The 23,672-nt window shown below is 37.4% G+C and overlaps 1 protein-coding gene across 1 annotated transcript in view; it reads left to right on the forward strand.

Moving 5' to 3' along the window:
* PGAP1 (post-GPI attachment to proteins inositol deacylase 1) overlaps positions 1-17,543 on the forward strand; it is a 48,479-nt gene extending 30,936 nt beyond the window's left edge. Inside the window, exons 19-27 of the mRNA XM_032223863.1 lie at positions 3,299-3,337; positions 5,675-5,768; positions 6,808-6,898; positions 7,084-7,269; positions 9,796-9,931; positions 10,577-10,627; positions 11,837-12,060; positions 13,031-13,135; positions 14,620-17,543. Coding sequence (XP_032079754.1) covers positions 3,299-3,337; positions 5,675-5,768; positions 6,808-6,898; positions 7,084-7,269; positions 9,796-9,931; positions 10,577-10,627; positions 11,837-12,060; positions 13,031-13,135; positions 14,620-14,758 — 1,065 coding nt within the window. The 3' untranslated portion in view covers positions 14,759-17,543. The remainder of the gene's footprint in view (positions 1-3,298; positions 3,338-5,674; positions 5,769-6,807; positions 6,899-7,083; positions 7,270-9,795; positions 9,932-10,576; positions 10,628-11,836; positions 12,061-13,030; positions 13,136-14,619) is intronic.
* The last annotated feature ends 6,129 nt before the right edge of the window (positions 17,544-23,672 follow it).

The following is a 23,672-nucleotide window of genomic DNA, read 5'->3' on the forward strand; positions in this document are numbered from 1 at the left end:
ATTGTATTCCAAAATAATGAAACTCTTTTGAAAAACTAAGGCTAAATGATCTTTGCTTTCATCTTCAATGTATTTGTGACTTACAGGCTCATTTTAAACATATAGGGTCCAGTGACCATTCAAAGTTGCTTGTTGAATGAGTGGTCCTTGAAATTCTGGACTGCCTTGGGGTTACGATGGCAACTAGGTTGCTGAGATTGTCATTGCTAAGCGATACAATTACATGACATATAACCTTGCAACCACGTTGCTTAGTGATGGCAAACCTGGTCCCAATGTCTTTGTGACTGGACGACTATTTATATTGCATTTCTTAAAAGATATCTATACTACTCTCTGTGTGATGAAATGATAAAAGTAGCAAGAATGAAGTACATCTATCACTGTATAAACGGCACAGCTGAAGCCATGAAACCAAGATAATGACCTTCTAGTTCTAGTTGACCTTCTGGACTAGGAAAAGCATTAATGCTGCTGATGATATTTTTTTGGGGGGGGATAGTTTCAACCTAATTGTGAAATACCGTATTTTTCGGAGTATAAGACACACCTCCCCCCCCCCAAAGAGGGTGAAAATCTGGATGCGTCTTATACTCTGAATGTAGCTAAACCCACCCGCTCTGCACGTCACATTTTCGGGTGGTTCCATGTGTTGGGGATCCACACTTTCACAAGGAGCCTGATTTCCAAAGTAGCCCAGGGAATTGCGTTCAAAGCCTTTTCAATGAAAGCGTTTTTGGACTGTAGTGCCACGATACCCTTCCCGATTCCAAAAGGGACATGCAGAGGCCAAAAAAGTGCAGCATATTTCAGGTGGCAGGTGGTTCCAACACGCGCTGCCACCTAAAAATGCTTTCCTTCCCAGTTCCCTGGTGCACATCGCAGAGCCACATGCCCTTCTCCTCCTCTACAGACTTGCCTTCTGTTTTCTCCTGGCCAGCGTTGTCAGCCAGGAGAGGCAGGGAGAAAAGCGAGAGGACAGCATAGTCGGGTGAGGGTGCAGGAGCTGGGCACGGACACAGGGCATACAGATGAGAGGCAGCCGACCGATTGCTGGCTTGCCAGCTTTGGTGCTGGCAATCCAGAGTGCGCAACCATCAAAGGAAACCCATGCCGTGGCCTCTGCTGCCTACTTGCATTGAGGAGGCCGAGCAGCAGCAGCAAGGAGAGTGCAGACCTCCTGAGCTGCAGGAAGCAGCTGCAATCGATGCCCTCAGGACAAAGATTTATGAGCGGGGAGGGCTCGGCCCCCTCAGGAGCCGCCAAGCACTCGCTGCCCCTCTGACACCTGTCAAGCCTCCTCCCACCGCAGACTCACATTCTGTTTTCAGCTGGCTCGATCTGCCCCCTGAAACAGATCTGGCTAACTGAAAAGAGAATGCGAGTCTGCAGAGGATGAAAGAGCCGCGCACCTTTCTCCTCCTCCTTTCTACCACTTTAAGGGAGTCCATGGGCAGAGATCAAGTGGGGGCAGCCAAAGTATCCCAGCTTGGTTTTCCGGGATGACCCAAAGTGTGGAGAGATGGCCTGGAGACCAGGGACTTCTCCCAAAGACCTGTGTCTTTCAGGTCCTTCCTCCCCTCTGGTCCCCAGAGAAAGTAGCGATGCTGGTGTGGGTGCCGCTCCAGCCAGCAAGCCATGGGATGACTCGCTAACTTGGCGTGCCCATTCAAGCACTGCAGGCCCAAAGTGAGCCCAGCAGCGTGTGGCCCCGGCCTAGTCCTGCCAGGGAAGAGGCACAGCAGAACTCGGCTGTCAATATGGGGCTGAGAGAGTTCCAGGCAGCCGCTTCTTGGCGCCCACTGCCCACGCCCTAAGTGTCACTGCTAGTAACAACAGTTTCATGCCCCCCTTCTGGATAACAGCCGCCAGGAGAGCAGAGGCAGCGTGCTGGGCAAAGTTTCTCCTGCTGGGCCTCAGATCTAGAATGCACCTTCACCTGTGGCACGACAAAACCGCGCTCATCAAAATAGCGGTGATAAAACTGCGTCGCTAAAGCCGCGACGTCATCACCGTGCGTCATCACCGCCGCGACAACAGTGCGGCGACAGAAGGGCGCTTTAAAACAGCGCGGCGGCAGAAAGCCAATTTAAATTAAGGTGAGGATTAGGATTAGGTTTAGTGGTTAGGGTTAGGGTTAGGGTTAGGTTTAGGGTGCTGAGTGCTTCGGAAGGCACGGATTTGCCCTCCGCGATTATGTCATCGCGGTAGGGTCGCGTTTTTCCTTAGCGCTTCGGACGGTGCGGATTTGCCCTCCGCACTTATGTCGGCGCGGATAAGGGCTTCACGGTTTTGTGGTGGAACCACCTTCACCATCCCCACCCCAACGAGCGAGGGAACGGGAGAGTCCGGCAGTTCCCGGGGCACTTCTTTGCTGCTGTCAGGGATGCTGGGCACCCCATCCCCTGCCCCACCTGCCACCCCCAAATTGTGTCTCACCACGAAATGCGCATCTTAATAGAGTCTGGCAGCTCCGTTGCATCACTTGGCCGGTCTTTGCAGGGAAAACCTTTCCTTGCACAGAGTGGCCAAGAGAGAGAAGCGGTGGAGCTGTCAGACTCAAGTAAGATGCGTGTCCCACCCTGTCCCATCCCCTGCCCCACCTGCCATCCCCGTGGCAGTTGCCCAGGCCGCTTCGGTTTTCATTGTAATTCCCGGGCCGCTTTGGGAGTCACGCTTCGGGACGGAGGCAGCAAAGACATTAGCCAGATAAATACTGATGGATGCTGCTGGAAAAGAGGCAGAAAGATTTTTTTCCTGATTTCCTCCCCCAAAATTAAGGTGCATCTTATATTCTGGTGCATCTTATACTCCGAAAAATATGGTAGGTGAAATAGTTTCAACTTAATGGTAAAAGCATCAGTGTTCATAGGAGGTAACAAGTTCTCTGGACAATGTTTGACTGGAAACACTCGATCTTTGGAAGATCTGACATGGAAGTTAAAAGAAACCCCAAAGAATATCTGATTAGTATTAACAGAAAGACTTCAATATGCACTTGGCAAGAGACTGTAAGCTTAAAGTAGCTGTATAGGAGAGAGAAGCTATGAAATTCAGCCTTCAGAAGTAATGTTTATTTTTGTAAAGCTTTTTAGTAACCTTATATCACTTAAAACGTGGATCAGTGTGGACAAGGAGTCTTCATCTAGGAGACTGGGGTGGATGCACAATCTAAACCAGAAGCCATTTTGGTACAATGGGCACTTACTGTATTTATCTTTCCAGTAAAAGTTTTTATTCTTTTATCTCAAAGATTTGTTTTTAAATAATAACTCGTTCTTGTATGTGTTAAAACTAGGTTACTGTCAAGACCTCTTTTCTTCAGGTCCTTGGTCAGGTAAGGTTTTATTTAATAGCTTATACACAATTATGTATAAGTAGATTAAGAGAAGCAAGATTTTTCAACTTAATGCAATTTGATATATTTTAATTGACCAGTTACTGTTACAGCAGCCCGTGTTATTTAAGGCTTAATTGTGGCTTTCAATGTAATCATGGCTTTATAAAGCCATAAATAAAATGTATTTACTAGGTTTCTCTATGGAAGGTTTGTGCTCAATAGATTTGGATAATATTAAAATTACCTTCAAACAATTAATTTGGCGTATGGATCTCCAAGCAAATTTAAGCAAGGTGTCACACCCCAATATTCCTAAAGGGTTCACTCCAGCCTCCTATTTATTATTCATTACAATTCTGACATTTCGTTAGGCCCTCGTTTTACCCAGGCTGCATGCATTGCCCTCAGCAGTCCTTTTGGGATGTGTAAGGATACTCCTATGTACCTTTGGTTAGCTCCATGCAGTGCAATAGAAACTCTTAACTCACCTGCTACTATGCTGTTCCCTATATCCTATTTTATTTGAGTATATATCTTCTTAATTATTTAGATCCTATCATTGTTGTATAGTAGATATTTTATTGTATATGCCCTTGGGGTCATAATAGACCGATTGAGGAAATAGTGTGAATAACTGATGCCTCCAGCTGCTTTTGAATATGCACATACTATCTTTTTCCAACAAAATGTATCAGCAGGTTGGGACATAATTGCCTTGCTATATTACAAATAAGCAATCATGAATTCATAGAATCCTCATTTTCTATTAAAATAAATAATGTGTGCCTGCCTCCTTTAAGGCAGAATTTAAAGTAGTTGTATAATTGCTGTAAAAAATACTATGGGAGGGAAGTGCACTAGGAAAATAATTTAAAATGGCAAATTTTTCTGAGCAAGTGTAGTAGTTACCTTTGCCACTGGATATATAAACATCTGCTGCACCTTCTCTCATAGGAGAAAATTTTTGCATATTGAAAAATATTTGAGCTATGTTTAATGCAACTAATGTATATAATTGAACAATTGCACTAAATTGAGTATGATTGAATTCTGAGTTAGTGTGTCTAGGGTCATTAGGTATAGTATAATATGAGATGGTTCCTATAGTTTAATTATAGATATGTTACTTGTTTACAGGAAACATTGAAATGAAATACATACATACATACATTTACATACACACACACATACACACTTGTTGAAGTAGAAATTTTGTCACCGAGTAAAGCAATGTTGCTTTTTTAAAGTGAAAAGCATAAAGTGAAAAACACATTTCAGAAAGTTTCAGCAAGCTTGTAAAATAGTATTGTCATTGCTACAGTGAAATTTACTGTAAATTATTTAAAACCAGTTTTGTAGAGAACACTCCAATATTCCAGATAATAACGTTCTAAACAGATTGAAAAACTCCAATTAGCTATTTTGGAACAGAATGGGACAGCAATAAAATGGCAGCTGATATTGTCTGTTAGTGTATTAAAATTCCCAGATTAGTTTTGTTTAAATCCATCTTGCCTTAATTTAAACATTTTCCACATAAGTGGTCACATTCTAAATTCTTTAGGTACACATATCACAGTCCATGCTTTTTTAAAAAAATAAATAAAGGTTAGATTTGATCACTCACCAGGACACGTGGCTCTAATGAGCCCCAAAGTAATCTGAACATTTCCAAACTTTTTTGTAAATTGCTAACCTCACTTTGATATTAATATTTACGCTGATCTGATCTCATACATATTATGATGGAATATCCACCTGAAGAAGCAGTGGAAGCAAATCTTGGCAGCACAGAGCTTTCTCAGGAAGGAGACAGTATATTCCAGAGAGAAGCTCAAATTAAGAAACTGAACTAGAATCTCTCAGGATACATCTAATAGGCTAGAGGTTTATAGCTTTAGCTTGGCAAGATTCTGTCCATTAGGTGTAAGCAAACAAAGGATTGGACTCAACTGGATTTCACTGCGCCGTTTTTGGGCTTAAAGCACTTACTAAAACTCATAGGCACATGGTTTTCTACAACTCCTGTTGTCTTGCTATTCTTTAATATTTACATTGGAACATATGATCTTCCTACACATCAGTGAGAAAATAGATTCACTTTCTAATCTTTTTCCCTTAATAGATTTTTGAGAGTGAATTAATTAGGATTGGATTTTTTTTATGCAAGACTTGCTTTTTCCATGACTATTCAGGATGCTCTCAAGCAAGACACTTTGTTATATCTGTACAAAATTGTAAGAATGACTGGGGTAGTTAGTATAGGAATAAAGGGAAAGGTAAAATGAATTTTCCATGTTCTTGTTTTCCAAAAAAAACACCTTTGTTTTGTAGGTGATGAGATTCCATGGTGGCACTCTTCCTATGTACATTATTTCTAATATTCTTCTTGCCTACAGAAGACAGTTAAGGTCCCTAGTGTCAACAGGTAACATTACATGAAAAGATTTTTAAGCAAGGTTTGTTTATCGCTAAAAAACTAGTTCACATTGCATTTAATTTTATGTTCTGTATCATCACTTTTAAAACAAGGCTGACATTTGTTTGAAACTATTTATAATCAAACAAATCCCTTTTAGAATGTAAAGAGATAAAATGTTTACATTACTAGTAATTAGTGAATTATGATTATCTCATAGCTTATTGACTTCAACAGGATCATATTTTAAAACAAGGTGTTTACAACACAGGTAGCCCTCAAGTTACGACAATTGGGACCAGACTGTCTGTCACTAAGCAATGCAGTAGTAAATTCCACTTGACTGCATCCCTTAGTGACATCAATCCTGGTCTTTGTTGTTTTTGAATCCCGCCAGTCATCAGCCAAGGACCCATCCTGATCCAAGCCGTTCCTGTCTAGATCCCTCCCAACCTCGAGCTCCAGTTCTTCCAATGTAAAGGATTATCTCTCTTACAGTGTCCCCCCCCCCCAAATTGCCTTTAGATCATCTAGGGTGGGGAGAGCATAGGGAAGCAGGGGACTGGGAGTGCAGGGGGCCAAAAGAGCAGAAATGGAGAAGAAATAGGCAAGTAAGAGGAATTAAAGCACCCCTGTGGTTGATCATGTGGCCATAACTTCAGGGACTGTGCTAAAGTACATTTGTTCAGTGCCTCCGTAATTTCAAATGGTCACTGGATGAATTATCATAAATCGAAGGAATAAAGATTTTGAAAAGCATATTTCTAAAGAATTGCATTATACCGGGCTTTTTAATAAGACTTGCAAACTGGAAATGGAAATGTATGCATGGAACTAAACATTATTTTAATTTAAATATAGATATTTAAATATCTTGAGTTTTAATTTTTTTTCTTTTTGTGCTCAAGTAAAAAGAGAGTCTGAGAAGTAATTGATTTTGATAGTATAATTTTTAAACATTTTCAAATGTATTCTAAAAAGATAAATGTTAACTTTATCATTTAATTTGTGAACATGTGGTTTCAGATATTTTTTTCTTTTGTTCCAGGTCAGTGTTCAGACTTCGTTCCTGCACTTACTAAAGCAGCTAAGCCTTATAAAGTAGAACCCGTAGCATACATGATTAGGTTCTTCTTGGGGTATGTTTCTTTTTAATATATTTAATATATTTTTATCTTATAGTTACATAATTTTTCTCAAACATGAGAATTTTTATAACTATTTATAACATTAATTTTGCAGCTAAGATTAATTACTAGTTTTGGGAAATGCAGGTAATCAAACCAAATAACTATCATGCTGTTTATTTTTTTGTTTTTTTTAGACTTAACTGGTTTAAAGGACTCAGAAATCCAGACCTGGATCGTGTCACAGTGAACAACCAGGACTTGTGGTTTCCTTTTGTATCCCTGATTCTCTTTATGTTTGGGACTGGCATAGCCTATTGGGGTGGCATACTTCTTGACTCATCTATAAGGCTCTTATCTTCATTGCACTTAGTTTTGACCAGGTAAAAACCCATAAATAAATGCAAATGTTTAGTGGTATTGCTGGAAACAATATTTGGTAAACTTGCTGAGAAGTATATTCTCTCTGCCGTATTCAACCATGCAAGAATATTTTCTGAATTGATATTTTTAAAATAATCTTAAAACTGAAACACCTGTAAATATCACAAGCACAACGCAAAGGCTTCTGATGTAGCCCTAGTCCTAGTGTTGCATAATGTTGCATGATGTAGCCCTAAGTTCTGGTGTTAGCATAAGCTAACTAGAGCATAAGCAACACTCCTTGAACCTATAGTTACTAGTATTACACACTAGCTACTGTATCCCTTAAAAGGCAACAGGAATTAATTATTTACTACACTTCTGTATTTTTCAGGCAACACTTACACAAAAGGTAAAATGACTCTAGCAATTTGACAGATTGGAAATGGATCATATTTACTCTTAAGTGGCTTCATCATCTTTTCCGAGAATGGAAAGTTAACAACATACGTGCACACCCACTCACACCCACACCCACACCTCACAGAAGTATTCTTGCAAAGTAAACTGTTTGGATGTGTGTAAAGAGATCCCCAAGAATAGAACTTTTATCTTTTAATAAAACAATAAGAAAATTAGGAAGAAAAAATCTATCTCCCTCTCTGTTGAGATCTTACTCTCTCCATTGGAGATACAAAAGCAAAACTAATTGGTTTTCTTTTCTAAATGATTTAGCTGTCTAAAATTCATAACACATAGTAATTTTTGGCTAGGCCAATGAAAAGATCACAAAATTATGTGCAAACTTTTGAATTCTCTAGAGTTGTTAATTGGATTAGGGCAAAAAGGAGAAAAGATAAGTAGCTAATTCCCTCCAAATAATCTAGTGGGATTCTACCATAGTTCCAAAACACTATGGATCGTGTTGGGAATTTTGTGAAATTGAAAAGTTGTGATTTTTCCAGCTTTGTTGTTATTTTTATCAAGAAAGTTATTGATCTTCCTGAAAAGTACTTCTGAATTCAGAAATTTTAAGCAAGGCAGGATATGTTATGAATAGAATGTATTCTATTTAAATTTTAAACTGGTTTGGAAGAACTATAACAATATATATTATAAGTAAAATATTATACTAATGGATAAAATCCTCCCACCTGTATACCATAGACCAGTGACCGCGAACCTTTTTTGGCTCATGTGCCAAAAGCAGGAGCGCAGTGTGCGGGCGTGCCACACCCATAAGCGCATGCGCGTGTGACCAGCACTCTCCCCCCACACCTTTGGCAGACTTTTTCCCCTCCCCAGGGTCCAGAAGCTTTCTAGGAGCCTGGGGAGGGCAAAAACAGCCTCCCCTGCCCCACCGGAGGACCTCCGGTGGCTTTAGGAGCTTCACTGAAGGCTCTGTAGGGTAAAAAACAACACTATGGCGAAACCGAAAGTGACTTCATGAAGGCTCCGGAGGGTGAAAAATGGCCCTACAAGCAAACCAGAAGTCCATTCCCAAACTTCCGTTTTGCCCTTAGGGCCAGTTTTTCCTTGAAGCCTCCAGAGGGCAAAAAAATGTCCTCAAAAGAAGGCCAAAGTCAGGTGGCCAGCGCTCACATGCACCCTGGAGCTGACAGGGCAACTCTTCATGTGCCCTAACAAATGACTCCGCGTGCCACCTGTGGCACGCGTGCCATAGGTTCGCCCTCACGGTCATAGACCAAGGATAAGAAATATAGCAGCCTCCAGATGTTTTAGATTTCATTCCTATTAGTGTAGGTTATCAAAGTATAGGTGTAGGTTGCCAATTTGTTAGGAGTATTGAAGTTTCAAGTACTTGCTTACTGCTTGCTATAAACAAATTTGTAGTTTAATTAAAGGGTACTTTTAAACAGTAATTTTATGCTAAGTAGAACAACTAGCTGTTCATTGTATCTTTTTTGTGTGTGTTCTATTATTTCCCTCTGTGTATTGTTACAAATAATGGTTTGATATTACATACGAAGTGGAAAAAGCATAAGATGGGATGAGATGAGATGAGATGAGATAGCCTTTATTGTCACTTTTTTCTATCAACATACTGGCTCACATTTAAAAATCAAGTTCTCAAAAGAAAATAAGCCAAAATGTTGAAAATCTACCCATATAATGGTAAACTGTGCAACAAAATCATGAGAGAGTTAATTGTAGGGGGGAAAGCTCATTATGCATAACCTGTGTCCCTATGCATTTAGGTATCATGGCAAACTATGATTAAGAAACTTAGCAGTTCTGATTTGGCAAAACCAAGGTTGAAATTAAATAGAAAATCATTTAGAATGTTGATTCCTACTGAGTCTACTGAATTTCAATTTAATGTTGAGTAATAAAATAATGGAAAACAGCCAAGTGACTTTCAACCAACATTTGAACATTAGACCGCTAAAAAGTCAGTCTGCAGCTTGAGTCACAAAAATACTTATCATAAACCATAGTTTGATGTGAAGTTTGAACTCTGACATCTTGTTTTGTAATATAATTAATATTTTATTTCATAAAAGTGTTTATTTTGTATTTGTTAGACCCTCTGGACCTCCATCTCACAACCGTCTGATTACCCGATTAAGATTTTGTGTTGCGGTTTCAATGTTTTTTCTTTGTTGGACTACCTGTGGAGCGCTGGCAATAATGATGACTTATTTTCATTATATATTCAAGGTATTTAAACAATAAAAGTTATGTGATATAATACAAACATAGTTTTGACATTTTTGGGCTACAGGTTGGCTAGTTAATTTCCCACTAGTTTATGTTAAGCATGGAAGATTATAGGTTTTTGCTAGTTTGGCCTTGAGATCATCCATCCTGCCCGTATATGTGTCTATGTACAACCTATGTGTAAAAATTTACTGCTGATGTTTCTGGTAATCAATACAGAAGTGCCTCTAGGGAAAAGTCAGTAGGATGGAGAGCAATTGGATAATTCTTAACCAGGTTATACAATTTGTCCCTTTGCCCCTGAAATAGGTTTATGCTCCTTGCTCGTTATTCTTTTTATCCAAGGAAGAAAGCAGACTGAAATATTTTTTTAAATGGATGGTAAATAATGTAGCAGTAAAATCCCAAAGAACTTCCAGATATGCAGGGATTATATATGAATTCAATAATATGGTAAGAATGCAAAGTGCTCATGCAATATAAGGAAACCACAAAGATGCCAGATAAGAGCTTTAAAAATATTTAAAGAGGAAACTGTAGAACAAAGAAGCACAGAATAGTAAAGCACAACCATTAACTTTAGGAAGCTATGATCATAGGCATATAATGTTGTGGCAGAACTAAAATGTATGCTTGTTGTTACAGGTTGTTAATTTCCATTCATATTTAAGATCTGAACTAAGTGTTTGTAATGCGGTAAGTCTGTTTATTGTGTACTTTTTGTGGTTGGCTTAAGAACATCCATGTCTTAATATATGCAGAGTTCCTGTTCTTGCCTACTGCTTGCAGAATATCATTACTCCGCATTTTTTCATGGGGATTTACTATACCCACCCCCATGGTGAAAGGCTGAAAAAAAATCTATTAGATCAGGTTTAATTTGTCTCTCTAATCTTGGGTTTCCAAACTCCTAGCTTCTTTTTTAAAGAATAAATAGATTACTGTTTTATTTTAGTGTTTCCAGTGCTTGAATAATTCTTCATAACAATGCAGTGTCAAGATAGCAGCACGAGAGGAAATCCAAGCATTTGAGCAACTGAACCCCATAACAGGAAGTGGGGCAGAAAATAGGACTACTGCATTGGTTATTTCACTGTTGGCTCTCCAGCTCTGTATGTAATTCAGAGTTTATGTTCCATTCTTCTCAGAATATTTTACAGAAGAAACAATAATTACTGTATTTTTTGGACTATAAGACGCACCAAAATTTCAAAGAGGGAAGTAAAAAAAAGAAGTTTTTGTCCTCCCCAGCCCCAAGGAGCACTCTGCAGGCTTCAGCAGGGCTGGGGGAAGGCAACAATGCCCCCATTTTTCATCAAAAGCCCTGCTGAAGCCTGCAGAGTGCTTCTGGGTGGTGGCGGAAGGCAAAAACGCCCTCGTTTTGGCCAAAAATGGCCTGTTCTTTTGCTCGTTTTTCACCAAACAGGGGGGCATTTTTCCTTCTCCCAGCCCTGCTGAAGCCTACAGAGTGCTTCTGGGAGGTGGGGGAAGGCAAAATTCCCTCATTTTTGCAAAAAACGGCCTGTTTTTCACAAAAATGGGGTGTGGGGATAGGGCTTCGGGAGGCCAAAAATGGCTGTATTCAGTGTAAGATGCACCAACATTTCCACACTCTTTTAGCGGGGAGGGAGATGTGTCTTATACTCCAAAAAATAAGGTATAATTATCAAACTAAAATAGGATTCTCAAAAGCTGGCAACTTTAAGACAAATCTTAAAAAATAGCAATAATCCTTCATCAGGAAGGAATCTGATTTAAAATAAAATAATAATATATAACCTCATAAATTTAAACAACTGAATTATGGTATGCTATTATTAAATTATTTTATGAACATTTCAAATTACTCTTTATACTTATATTAACTAATGCTGAAAAAACTGAAATATATTTATATTTTTATAGCCCATAAAGAACCCAGAACCTAAATCAGATGATTCAAAAAACGAAAAGTGGAACAGCTGCAGATCAGAGGATTGCCCTTCAGAAGCAAGAAACTCATTTAGCACCACAATCGCCAATGACAGCATTATAGATAGCCTTAAGATGCATGTCACTGTCATCAACTTAATGACATGGATTGTGCTTCTTAGTTGTCCATCCTTAATTTATTGGCTAAAAAATATCAGGTAATCATCCCCAATTTGCAGGTTTTATTTTTAAAAAACTATTATGAGATGGTCCTATGAGCTCATTAGAAGACTTTATGAAGTACCATATTTTTCAAACTATAAGACACACCAAGATTTTGAAGAGGCAGATTTAAAAAAAAAGTTTTTGCACGCTTCAGACCTCCCAAAAACGGCCTGTTTTTCACAGAAACGGCCCGGTTTTTTGTCAAAAAAAAAGGGGGGCATGCATAGCCTTTAGGAGGCTTATAGAGTGCTCCTGGGGGCGGGGGGCGAAAAACAGCCTGTTTTTTGCTAATTGTGCCCTCCCCAGCCCTCAGGAACACTCTATAAGCCTCCTAAAGGCTACGCACGGCCATTTTGGTGAAGGGGACAGGGTTTCAGGAGGCCAAAAATGCTGTTTTCAGTGTATAAGACGCATCCAGATTTTCAGCCTCTTTTTTGAGGAAAAAAGGTGTGCCTTATACTCTAAAAAATACGGTATTTGGGTGTGTAGATGAAATCAGTCCAGCTGAGTTATGACTGTGAGAGGCAGCCACAGTACATTAGCAGGCAGAGAACTAAAGAAAAAAATATTTAAAAGTTAAAAGATAAAACGGCTGCAAGAAAATGTAAAACCACAAATGTTTTAATTTTTAGCATAATAGGAACCTATCTTGAAATGAAAAATCAATTATAAGTATTTTTTCATTATCTTAAAATTGGCATTGTTTTCTTTACAGTTTCTGAAATAGGTAGTTCACAGAAATTCAATATTTTTTATTGTTAAAGTAGCTTTAATTGAGAGAAAAAATTGCATTTGGGCCATCTAATGACATGGTATTGTTTTCCCTATTTCTCTGCTTGTTTCCTTTTCAAGAATCTTTTCAACTCCTTTACAGTATTTTGTTGTTGCTACTAGAAAAATAATTTTGCATGTGAGTAATACAAATTGCAATAGTCCTTTGTATTTTCTTTCTTTTTAATTTAGATACAATTTCAGACTTGATCCTGATCCATGCAGATTTGTTGCTGTTATTCTGATAGTCATTTTGGGTATACTCATGAATACAAGTACTACAAAACTTAAATCAAGGTACTTTAATTATCTTATAATATATATAATTATTTAATATATTATAAATTGTACTACAGTACATTGAATCACTCTTGTATCACATATTCTCCCTTCTTATAGTACATTATTAGGAATTGGATCAAAACAAAAAAAGTGTCAGGCCTGCAATTATATCCCTTTTAGAATTTTGGCCTGCCACACTTTCTCTTATTTCAATATGCTGTTTCATTAGTATAGTCGATGGGAGGGGGGAATAGACAGGAGTAGGATTGTGGAATGTATTGTTTTCATTCTTTTCTAGAAGCCAAGGTCATCTTTTGTTTCCGCACTTTTACACCTGACCGGAAGCAGCTGGGTGGAGACACCAGCGTGGAAGAAGAAGATTGGACCATGTGATGGATTGTGGGTGTGGGGACAAGATCATGAACTTTTAACTGGGTGGGATTCTGATGTCATTTCCAGAATTGGGATAATGTCAGCGTTCCAAGTATCATGTAGAATTAAATCAGAGTCCAAGGCAAAATGATCCTTAAAGTTCCAATTTAATAAAGCAGACATCTTAACACATCTGGATTAATCCCAATTCTGGAAATGACATCAGAATTCCACCCAGTTAAAAGTTCATGATCTTGTCCTCATACCCACAATCCATCACATGGTCCAATCTTCTTCTTCCATGCTGGCGTCTCCACCCAGCTGCTTCCGGTCAGGTGTAAAAGTGCGGAGACAAAAGATGACCTTGGCTTCTAGAAAAGAATGAAAACAATACATTCCACAATCCTACTTCTGTCTATTCCCCCCTCCCATCAACTATACTAATGAAACAGCATATTGAAATAAGAGAAAGTGTGACAGGCCAAAATTGTAAAAAGAATATAATTGCAGGCCTGACAAAAAGAACTGCTTTAGATCCAACAATAGCAGCAAAAGGATGGAAATGAGATTTGTTTATTTTCATCTTGTTCCAAGCTTATTTTTTTCTTTTCCTACACAAAAAATAAACTGAATTTTCCAGATCATTTTGTAATTCTGCTAACTGACAACTCTCATAGTAATTATTACAGAAAATAAAGAAATTGTATGAATTGTTCTCTTATAAACGTGTGAGGGAAGGAAATGGAAGTCTATATGGACTTTATACATTTTTTTCTTTTAAAAGCCATGGGGTAGATGGTTCTCTTACAAGCTGAGGTGCTAAAATTCCAATTTCCCATTTTAGCATATTCTAGGATGTTTTACTGCAAATAAATTATATGTTGAACATTACTCCATAGTATTGCTTCAATAATATCTGTTGTTTATTTGCTACATTAGCCTTTCCAGCTTGATTACCCTGTCCACCAATAAATTGTACCTGTGTCTCCAGTCAGCATAACCATGTTGGCTTGGGAGTTGAAATCAAATATCACATGAGATTAGGAAAGACTAAAATTAACAAAAGTACTCATACATTTTACTGCTTGAATAATTTTATTTTATTCTTTTTCTTTCTCTTCCTACAGTAAATTATTGAAGATTGCAGCATATTTTCCACTTCTTTTCTCTGTTGCTGCTGTAGTTTTTGCACCTGTTTATTTATATCAAATGCCATACTTTGTAATAATTCCTCTTTTTTTACATTCATTATGCAGCATTGTTTAAAATACTTTAGCTGGCCAAAACAGTAATAGATGCGGAAGTATAGATAATATAGGAAAACCTACGCTGCATCTTCTATCAATGGTAGAAAATGGAAAGGCTTTAGGTTTCCAAAGAAAACAATATTTTTACTTACTAATAATAACTTTAATTGAAATGCATAAATCTGTTACTCAGTAAGCACTTTGTTCTCGACACTGAGAGAAAACATGGTTGCATCGGTTCCTTGTATTGAAGCAAAAGGCTTATACTTATTTATTTTAAAATTGCAAGTTTACATGTCCAAGATACTTCTGTGTACTTATTTCATTGAATCACCACTCCCATATTTATTTTGGCAATATTACTGTTGGAGTAAATAAGATAACAGTTTGTATTGTGAAATAACTTCATACATCCAAAACCCTTTTGCGTAGTTAGTTGAATTCAAGAATTGAAGAACTAAGCATCCAGCGACAGTAGAAATGGAACGATAACAGAGTATTTTCTGCATAGAAGCCATTTTATTCAAGGGCAGTGAAACCCTGCATTGTGTAAATGATCATTTCTCTAATATGTTCCTTTTTAGATACTTCACTGGACAATTCTTATAGTTCCAACCATGTTGGAAAGACTAGGTTAAAGACAGACAAACACGACAATTCAGAAAACTTCCCTAGAGCTATACACAGAGATTTTAAAAATGCATCCTGGAAGTATTTCATTAGAATAACATTTTGCTAATGTCATTCAGCACCTCTTGGGTCCAATATTATTTGGATTGATAAAATGTAGGCATCAAAGATATCAATACTTATCTGTGCACAAAGGAGTTTTAAAAGAAGCTGCCTTTAGGCAGAACTATGTTAATGTTACATATAACCATTTAAAAAGCAGCAAATATTTTGGTTCTTTAAATAAAATGTATAAGGGATTTTTGCTGCTTTTGCATATCACCATGAGCTTAAAACTTCATTGTATTTCTTAACAGCTCTTTTACATAATGGCTAATTTCCTCTTCCTAAAGAGATTCTTCCTCTAAACAAAGTTATAATACATATTTTCCTTACTTGTATCCACTATAATTCCTGCCTAAAGTGCCTTTGGTTAGTTATTTGTCTCTTGTTTATCATTTTTTTTCTAATTTATTAAACAAATATTTATAGAATTGTTCTGTAATATTAACAATTTTGTATATTGTGCTATGTATGAATCATCACACGTGTTAATGTTACTATCTTTACATGGAATGCTTCAAGGTCAAGCCAGTCTTGGTATTCAGGCATACTATTAATAGGATATTAAAATATTCTTAGGCAAGTCTCTGGAAAAAAGTCCTCCAATACCTAATTTTCAACTGATTTTATGGCACTAAACTGAGCTATCAGTGTACTCTGTGACCTACTTAATGGATGACTTACAACATCCGCAATGAGTTTCTTTTTTACTGCTATACTGGGCTTTTTGCCAACAGCTGGCAGAGCACAAAGTAATGCAATCTATTCTCAGACCTCGTTCAATGAAGACTGACCTTGGAAAGCATTTCTATGCCTCTCATAGCTGTATGCGAAATAGAATTTTGGCAGTGACCTTTTGTCTCTTGTCAGCGCTACAGCAAGGGAAATGGTACTTGCCAAATTATTCGTTCTCAAGCAGAAGCTAAGGGCACAAAAGTTCTCTTCAAATTCATGCATTGGCACCTCCTGGGAAGCTTGTCCTTCTAATCAGATGCCAATGAGAACCTCAATTTGTTAAAGGTCATAATAGGTTTTAGTAAAGGCTCTGTTTGACTGTATAACCTTTATCTGTTTTGCAGTGTATATGGTGTGGGTATGTGTGTGTCATAGCATCTAATATTTATTAACATTGTGGTAGCTTATTGCATACCAGCTCATAATCTATGGCTATTCAGACTGAAAGCATTAGAAGTTAAGGAGCTATCCAATACACTTTAGAATCTGTAAGACAGCTCTGGACAATCTATTATGGATTCATGTATTACTAGAAAATCAAAGCTGCTGAATGTGGTCTCATACCTGTATATGAGAAGCGGGTGAATTGAGAAATCTCTATAATCATATTCTTAGGTAAATGATGCTATTTTACACTCTATGTGAATTGTGCATACTTAGGATGTATAGCACTTTTATTATACTTTTTACATATTTTTGTACCTGCCTAGAAATTAATAATTTATAGTTTTAGATTGTATATTGAAAGTAGTTTTACACTTTTATCTGAAATGTTTTGCTTTTTTCCTATTTTGGATCCCCTTCTCTTTTTGCTTTTAATTTGGATTTAGAGTGTCCATTAAAAAAACAACAAGCAGTGTAATCGTAGCCAGGCTACTCACAAGAAAGTCAATTTGAGTGCATTGAGATTTTCTTCAGTTAAGCATGCAACTATGTGTAGAACTGTAGGTATTTCAGGAAAGTAGTCTAAGGAAATTTTAAAATGAAAACATCCCTACTTTTTAATAGAGTCTTGCCAGAGGTGTCAAACTGGTGGCTCGCGGGTTGGATGCATCGTGTGCAGCCACGCCCACCCCGGCTCCACAAGGCAAAAAATGTTGTGATATGTCACATCACACGATCGAGTTTAGCACCCATTCATCTAGGCAATCTCCAGGAGTTAACAAGAGCAGCTATATTAAATTTCTACAGCTTAATTAAACATCATCATTATCAGTAGTAGTAGATGGCAGTGTTACATTAGCCAGGAAAAAACAGTGCTAATGCAGAGTAGCAATAGCAATAGCAATAGCAATAGCAGTAGACTTATATACCGCTTCATAGGCCTTTCAGGCCTCTCTAAGCGGTTTACAGAGAGTCAGCATATTGCCCCCAACAATCTGGGTCCTCATTTTACCCACCTCGGAAGGATGGAAGGCTGAGTCAACCCTGAGCCGGTGAGATTTGAACCGCTGACCTGCTGATCTAGCAGTAGCCTGCAGTGCTGCATTTAACCACTGCGCCACCTTGGCTGCCAATTTACTAGCTCTGTTGTAGTACACATTCAGGTGCACCACAGGAAAGTGAGCTAGGTTTGCACTAGAAAGAAAGATGAGCAGCTCTTCCTGCAGCTCTTCCTCATCCAAGGCCCCCTCCTTCCACCGGAACCACCTCACAAACAGGTGTCACAACTGGGAAGGTTCAGAGCTGGCAGGAATCTGACCACCTGCATGAAGTATCAGTTCATCTCCCCACCAAAGCAGTATCTGTTTATCTGCTTTCATAGAACACATTTTCAAACTGTTAGATGGGCAGAAGCTGAGGCAAGTGATGGAAGTTCACCCCACCATGCAGTGCTAGGGCTTGAACCATTGTAGCAGAGACCATCTCCAGTTTCATGAAGCCACTGAGCCACCGCATCTCAATTAGCCTTTGAGAAAATGCTTTTTCCTAGAAATTCAAATTGACTTCTGTATATCTTCAGGATCAGAATCCAATTTGGAGATCAGAACTGTTTAAGAATAAAACTCTGCAAGTGTTAACTTTTTATTTTGAATTCTTACTTGTGCAATTGGCATGGAGGATTAAACAATAATGAGAACTATTGGAAAAACTAATAAGAGGACGGACCATATTCAAAATATCCATGCCTAGGTCCATCTGACTTTTTTTGGTTCTAGTTCCTAAAAAGCAACTTTCTTATGTAACTACTATATTAAAAACATGAGAAACTGAGCAGAGTTTCAAAAATTTCAGAAGGGCCTGGTGGGTTGCAGTTGAAAGGAGGGCATTTTCCAATCCTTCAGCTCTTGGAATTATGCATTAAGCATTGATATATTGCGCAACTTTGATTTTCGAACCTGCTAGATTTTTTAATATTGCTTAGCCAGTGGGCTGCACATGCCTCAAACATTTATTTATAAATACCTCTATTCAGAAATGCTAGATGTATCCTTAAGCTTTCAATCACCATTTCTGATCTCTAGTGCCTGTAAACCAGAGGTGTCCAAACTTGGGAACTTTAAGACTTGTGGGCTTCAACTCCCAGGGAATTCTGGCACAAGTTTCCAAGTTTGGACACCCCCGCTGTAAACAAATGAGTAGCTGCCAAAAAAATTAACTAGCAAAGAAATAATTTACAGTAAAGGATGACCTGTTTGCACAGTTGGATCTCACACTCATCTTGTGCAATACAGTTGATAGAATTGATTCATTTCATAACTCATAGCTCTTAACATCCGCATGGGCTCTTACTGTTCATGCAATAAAGTATGTTTCTATCCACTGCAATATATTCTGAACAATATGAAATATTTTAGTCCCTAAGTAGCCTAGATTTTAGAGTTAATTTTGTAACCTGCTAGATCCTTCTTCAGTTGCAGTATTAATCTTTTGCTTCCTTTTTCTAGAAAATAAGATAATGTAGCTAGATCAACATTCATATTAACTATTTTAGAAATACATGATGTTTATTAAAAGTATTTGTAATTGTTAATATATTTCCGGATATTTATGCCAAGGAAGTATGATTGAACAACTTACCCGTGCTTTAGAACGGGTGAAGAATACATTTTTAGTTCATTTTGATAGATTTTTGAAACTTGATGCTAATCTCTGTGATAAATATTTAAGGTGAGAAACATACTTGAAATATTTTCATTCATTAAAAAAGGCGTAGCTTGATTATTCAGTAGTGGCATTTTAGTGAACCAACTTGTAAAACTTTATAGTTAAATCCACAGTTCTAGTGGTTTCCATCTTCTCATGAACAATTGTTCACACAAGAGCATATGGTGTAATATTTTCATAATGAATACTATTTGAAAGTCCAGGAGTATAAATCCTGTTTCAAAGTACCGACCATTAAACTTGAACATCTAGATATACTTCCTGAATTTTAATAATAAATCTCCTTTCTGTGCATGACATTTTGTTTTTAACGTTTTTTTAAAAAAAATGCAGGCTATGATATTTCAAGGGATGAAGGGAAGTCAAAATTGTGACCGGAATAAGCTCTGGAATGCAACTAGATTTGTGATTTCAGTTTCTAAAATATAGTCTACAGGAAGTCCTTGACTTATGACCCCAGAATTACAAGTCATACGTTGGGCTAGTCATTAAGCATGTCACCATGAGACCATCCCCAATTTTGCTACATGTAGTCCTCAACTTACGACCACAATTGAGCCCAAATTTTTTGTGGCTAAGTGAGACATTGGTTAAGTGAGTTTTGCCCATTTTATGACCTCTGTTGCCGTGCAGTAGCATGCAGTGGTTAAGTTAGTAAAACAGTTAAGTGAATCTGGCTCCTGCCCTGCCCTGTTAAGCAACTGGTTGTAAGTCAAGGACTACCTATATCAGGGATGTCAAACTTGCGTTGTCACAGCAGCGTCATTTGACATATTGGGACTCCCCCCCCTTCGTTAAACCGGGTGTGGGTGTGGTCAGCATGTGACGCTTCCAGCCCACAGGCTATGAGTTTGACAGCCCTGACCTATATTATCTATTTGCTGTAGTCCACTGGATTAAATCAAACTTTATTGGCATACTATCATAAAGTAAGTTGCCATGAGAATTTTGAAAATAGTAAAAGGGTAAAATCTGATATATTACCCTTAATATAATTAAGGTTCAAGAGGAAGAGAGATGTTTAATGCCCTCTGCTCCCCTGTCCTTTTGGGGATTTTAAAAATCTTTTCTAAGTCTATCCGTTGTTTAAAATATTTTCTACTCTTTTCCTTCCCAAAAATTTGCAAAAAATCCTGTTGCAAAGGATTCCATCACCAAAAGAGAGAGAGAGAGAGAGAGATTGTCTCTTGAAGTCCTTGATATACATACCCACAAAGGCTCATATCCTCTTTATAATTTGATTTGATTGGGATTTTTTTTTAGTGAAAAAAAGCGAAGTGGGTACTTTTAAATAAACAATGCTGTATGAATTCTGCAATACTACAGCATAGAAAGGAAGGGATTACACAAGGACTACTATCCTTTATCAAACAATGACGTTACTTCACATTTTTATAACTATACATTTAAACATTTATTTATTATAATTAATTATATCTACATTTTGAAAGTAAAATTTCTACATGTAGAAAGGATTCATCATAAATGAAATAAGCAATTGATTAAAACAAATGTATAAGGATTTCCGTCCACTAAAAAAAGTTTTAAAATGTAGATCACAAATAGATAAAAGTATTACATTGTATCTCCAAAGAATTTCCAGGTATTGGAGACAATAAACTTCAAAGCATTTTTACAGCAGTGTATAAAAACAAACCAAAAATGTAATTTTCCTTACAATAAATTTTAGTTGTATTATTGCTCCTTAGTAAGATGGGCAGCATATACATTTAATAAGTAAATAAATACATAAATTTAAAAAAAATCTGTCCCAGGGACACTTGCAAACTATATGTTCCTAATTACTTGAAGTCAGAATTCCTTAGTGTTTTGTGGCCAGTGGGCATACTTAGAATTTTCAAAGTCTATTAATAGGCATTCCCACTAAATGTTTGCCATGGTCGGACACACCCACACCCACACACCCACACACTTTATTTTTCAGGTTCATCCCTAATATAGGGGGGCCCAGAGTCATCATTAGAAATATAGGTTGGTCTTGGTTCTTCCAGCATGCTAGCTTACTTTAAAAAAAATAAAAGACTACAAGTAAATTGGGGAGGAAATTTGTTAGCTAGGAAGACATGTTGACAAGCAGAGTGCTGTGCTGGGTACTATTATTGGGGGGGAATGCCAAACAAGCCATAGAAGAAAGAAATGTAGTTCTCTTCATTCAGTTCTAGTGGAGTTTAATCTTAGAACCTTTTAATTTCACTGGCACCTTCATTTTACTAAAACCGTGTGTCAATTACAATAGGCATTTCTGTTATAAAATAGTGTACTGATGGAATGGCCAATATCTTAGTGTTCCTGTTACACAAGGTTCTCTTCATTTTGGGGAAGCTTGATATGCAAAGTCCGGTTATTCTACAAAGTATTACACTAAGCAGTTTTGACTGATTCTTAGTGGTTTGGTTAGGGCTGTGACGGTGAAACTATGGCACGTGTGGGGAGGTGGGCTGGGGAGGCCATTTTCACCCTCCCAGGCTTTAGGAAAGCCTCCAGCCACATGCGCACAATTTTGGCGCACCGTAAGAAAAAGGTTTGCCATCACTGGGTTATGGTCATCTTATAAGCTAAAATAAGATTTGTTGTCTTTTAGAGATATCCATGATTTAAGTTTGTGAAGCTGATGATTAGCTGAATTAAATGTATTTTTCAGTTTTTAAAAAGTTATTTTTCATTTTTATTAGATGAATTCATTTTTGGTGCTAATTAACAATATAAAGATCAGTTTTTAAATAATCTTGTTACTATGGCCAAATGCTTACTTGTAGATACAGATGTTATAGTGCACATAATAGAATTATAGTCTCATAAATCTGTTCCTTTTATGGATTACTAATTCTCACTACGTTCTTCTTATTGAATCTTGCCACAGGTAGATCTGTGCATATTTTTGAGCCTGCATGGATCTCTGAATGGAACCATTCCATTCCCTGAGGCAATATTGCACATTTGAATCAAAGATAGTTACTATCAATCATCACTTAAATGATTCAAGGGTATCGCATTTCTGTCAGCATTTGAATATATTTTCATTTCTGAAGTGTGTCTGTATGTGTGCGCGTGCATGCGTGTGTGCTAACGAACATACACTATTCAATTTAACTATTTCAAATGTGAAAATTAAAATATGGCTCTCTAGAGAAATTTGGCATCTGGAAGTAATGTGCTTAACATAATTCTTTTTTGATAACTAGTTTCTCTTTGTATCTGACTTTTTTTATTAACTTCTTAAGACAATCACTGGCTTGATTGTAGGATTATGCAAGGATGAAAGAAGTGTGGACTTGTCTTCCCAATGTCTGCCTATCCCTTCTTTCAGTCACAGCTTCCATTCTACAAATGTCACATTGCACATTCTGCAGATTTCAGAAACAGTTTTTAGAAGAAAGAGCAGGACTGTTCTGTTGCATAAAAATTCTGCTCAAGTCTTTTTGCACTGACCATTCCTAGATTATAAATATCCGTTTCTGCAATGGGTTGATGTACTATTCTGGAAACGATTACATTTGTGAAAATAAAGTTTACCGTAAAACTTTTTTTCATAAAAAACATAATTAGTTTTGCTGGGCTTTTTCTATTTTATACAGTAAAAATGAGCATGATATCCACTTGAAAGTAAAACATAGGATTTGATGGTTGTAAGCACTATTGAACAGTGTAATTTATACTTATATTTTAGTTTTCAATTACAGATCTGCAAAATCAAACGTTGATGTGATAGGCTCTTTACCTCAGATTTAGATTTGTAGACAGTGGTGAATAGGACTTGCTTTAGCTGTGTTGAATGTGGTTTATACATTATACAATTCAAATATGAATTACAGTTATGGAAATTCTGGAAATTTAGGGGGAGCAGTTAAATGTACCAAACATGCTTAGTTGGAGACTTTCAGCTCCTCCACCAGTAATTGCCATCAAGTGATCTCCCAGAAGAAGATGGAGTCCTAAGACTGAAAAAAACATTTCATCCTGCAGAAAGGAGAGCTGCACTTGCTCCTTGAGAACAATTTTGCTCCAATCAAGCCAGCAATCACAGAATGGATATCAAAGCTTTTTTTTTTGTTTCAAAAAATGCTTACTCTTCTATATGTCCAAATAATACTTTAAGCAGTCAATTGTAAGTGTGCATAATTTTCTAATATTTTATACATCAAGTTCCATTACAAATCATAGTATTGAATATCTTAGTACTTTTCCCATGGAATACATGAGATTTATGAAAAGTGCCACTCAAGAGACCATTTACTGCAGTCTGTGAATATTGTTACCTGCATTTCTATTTTGCTCAAATGCTTTTGAATGTAATGATGCGTGTTTCTGCCTTCAGTCGGCTCAGGTATTTTATGTTA

This window comes from Thamnophis elegans, chromosome 1, assembly GCF_009769535.1.
Source record: "Thamnophis elegans isolate rThaEle1 chromosome 1, rThaEle1.pri, whole genome shotgun sequence".
Lineage (NCBI taxonomy): Eukaryota > Metazoa > Chordata > Lepidosauria > Squamata > Colubridae > Thamnophis > Thamnophis elegans.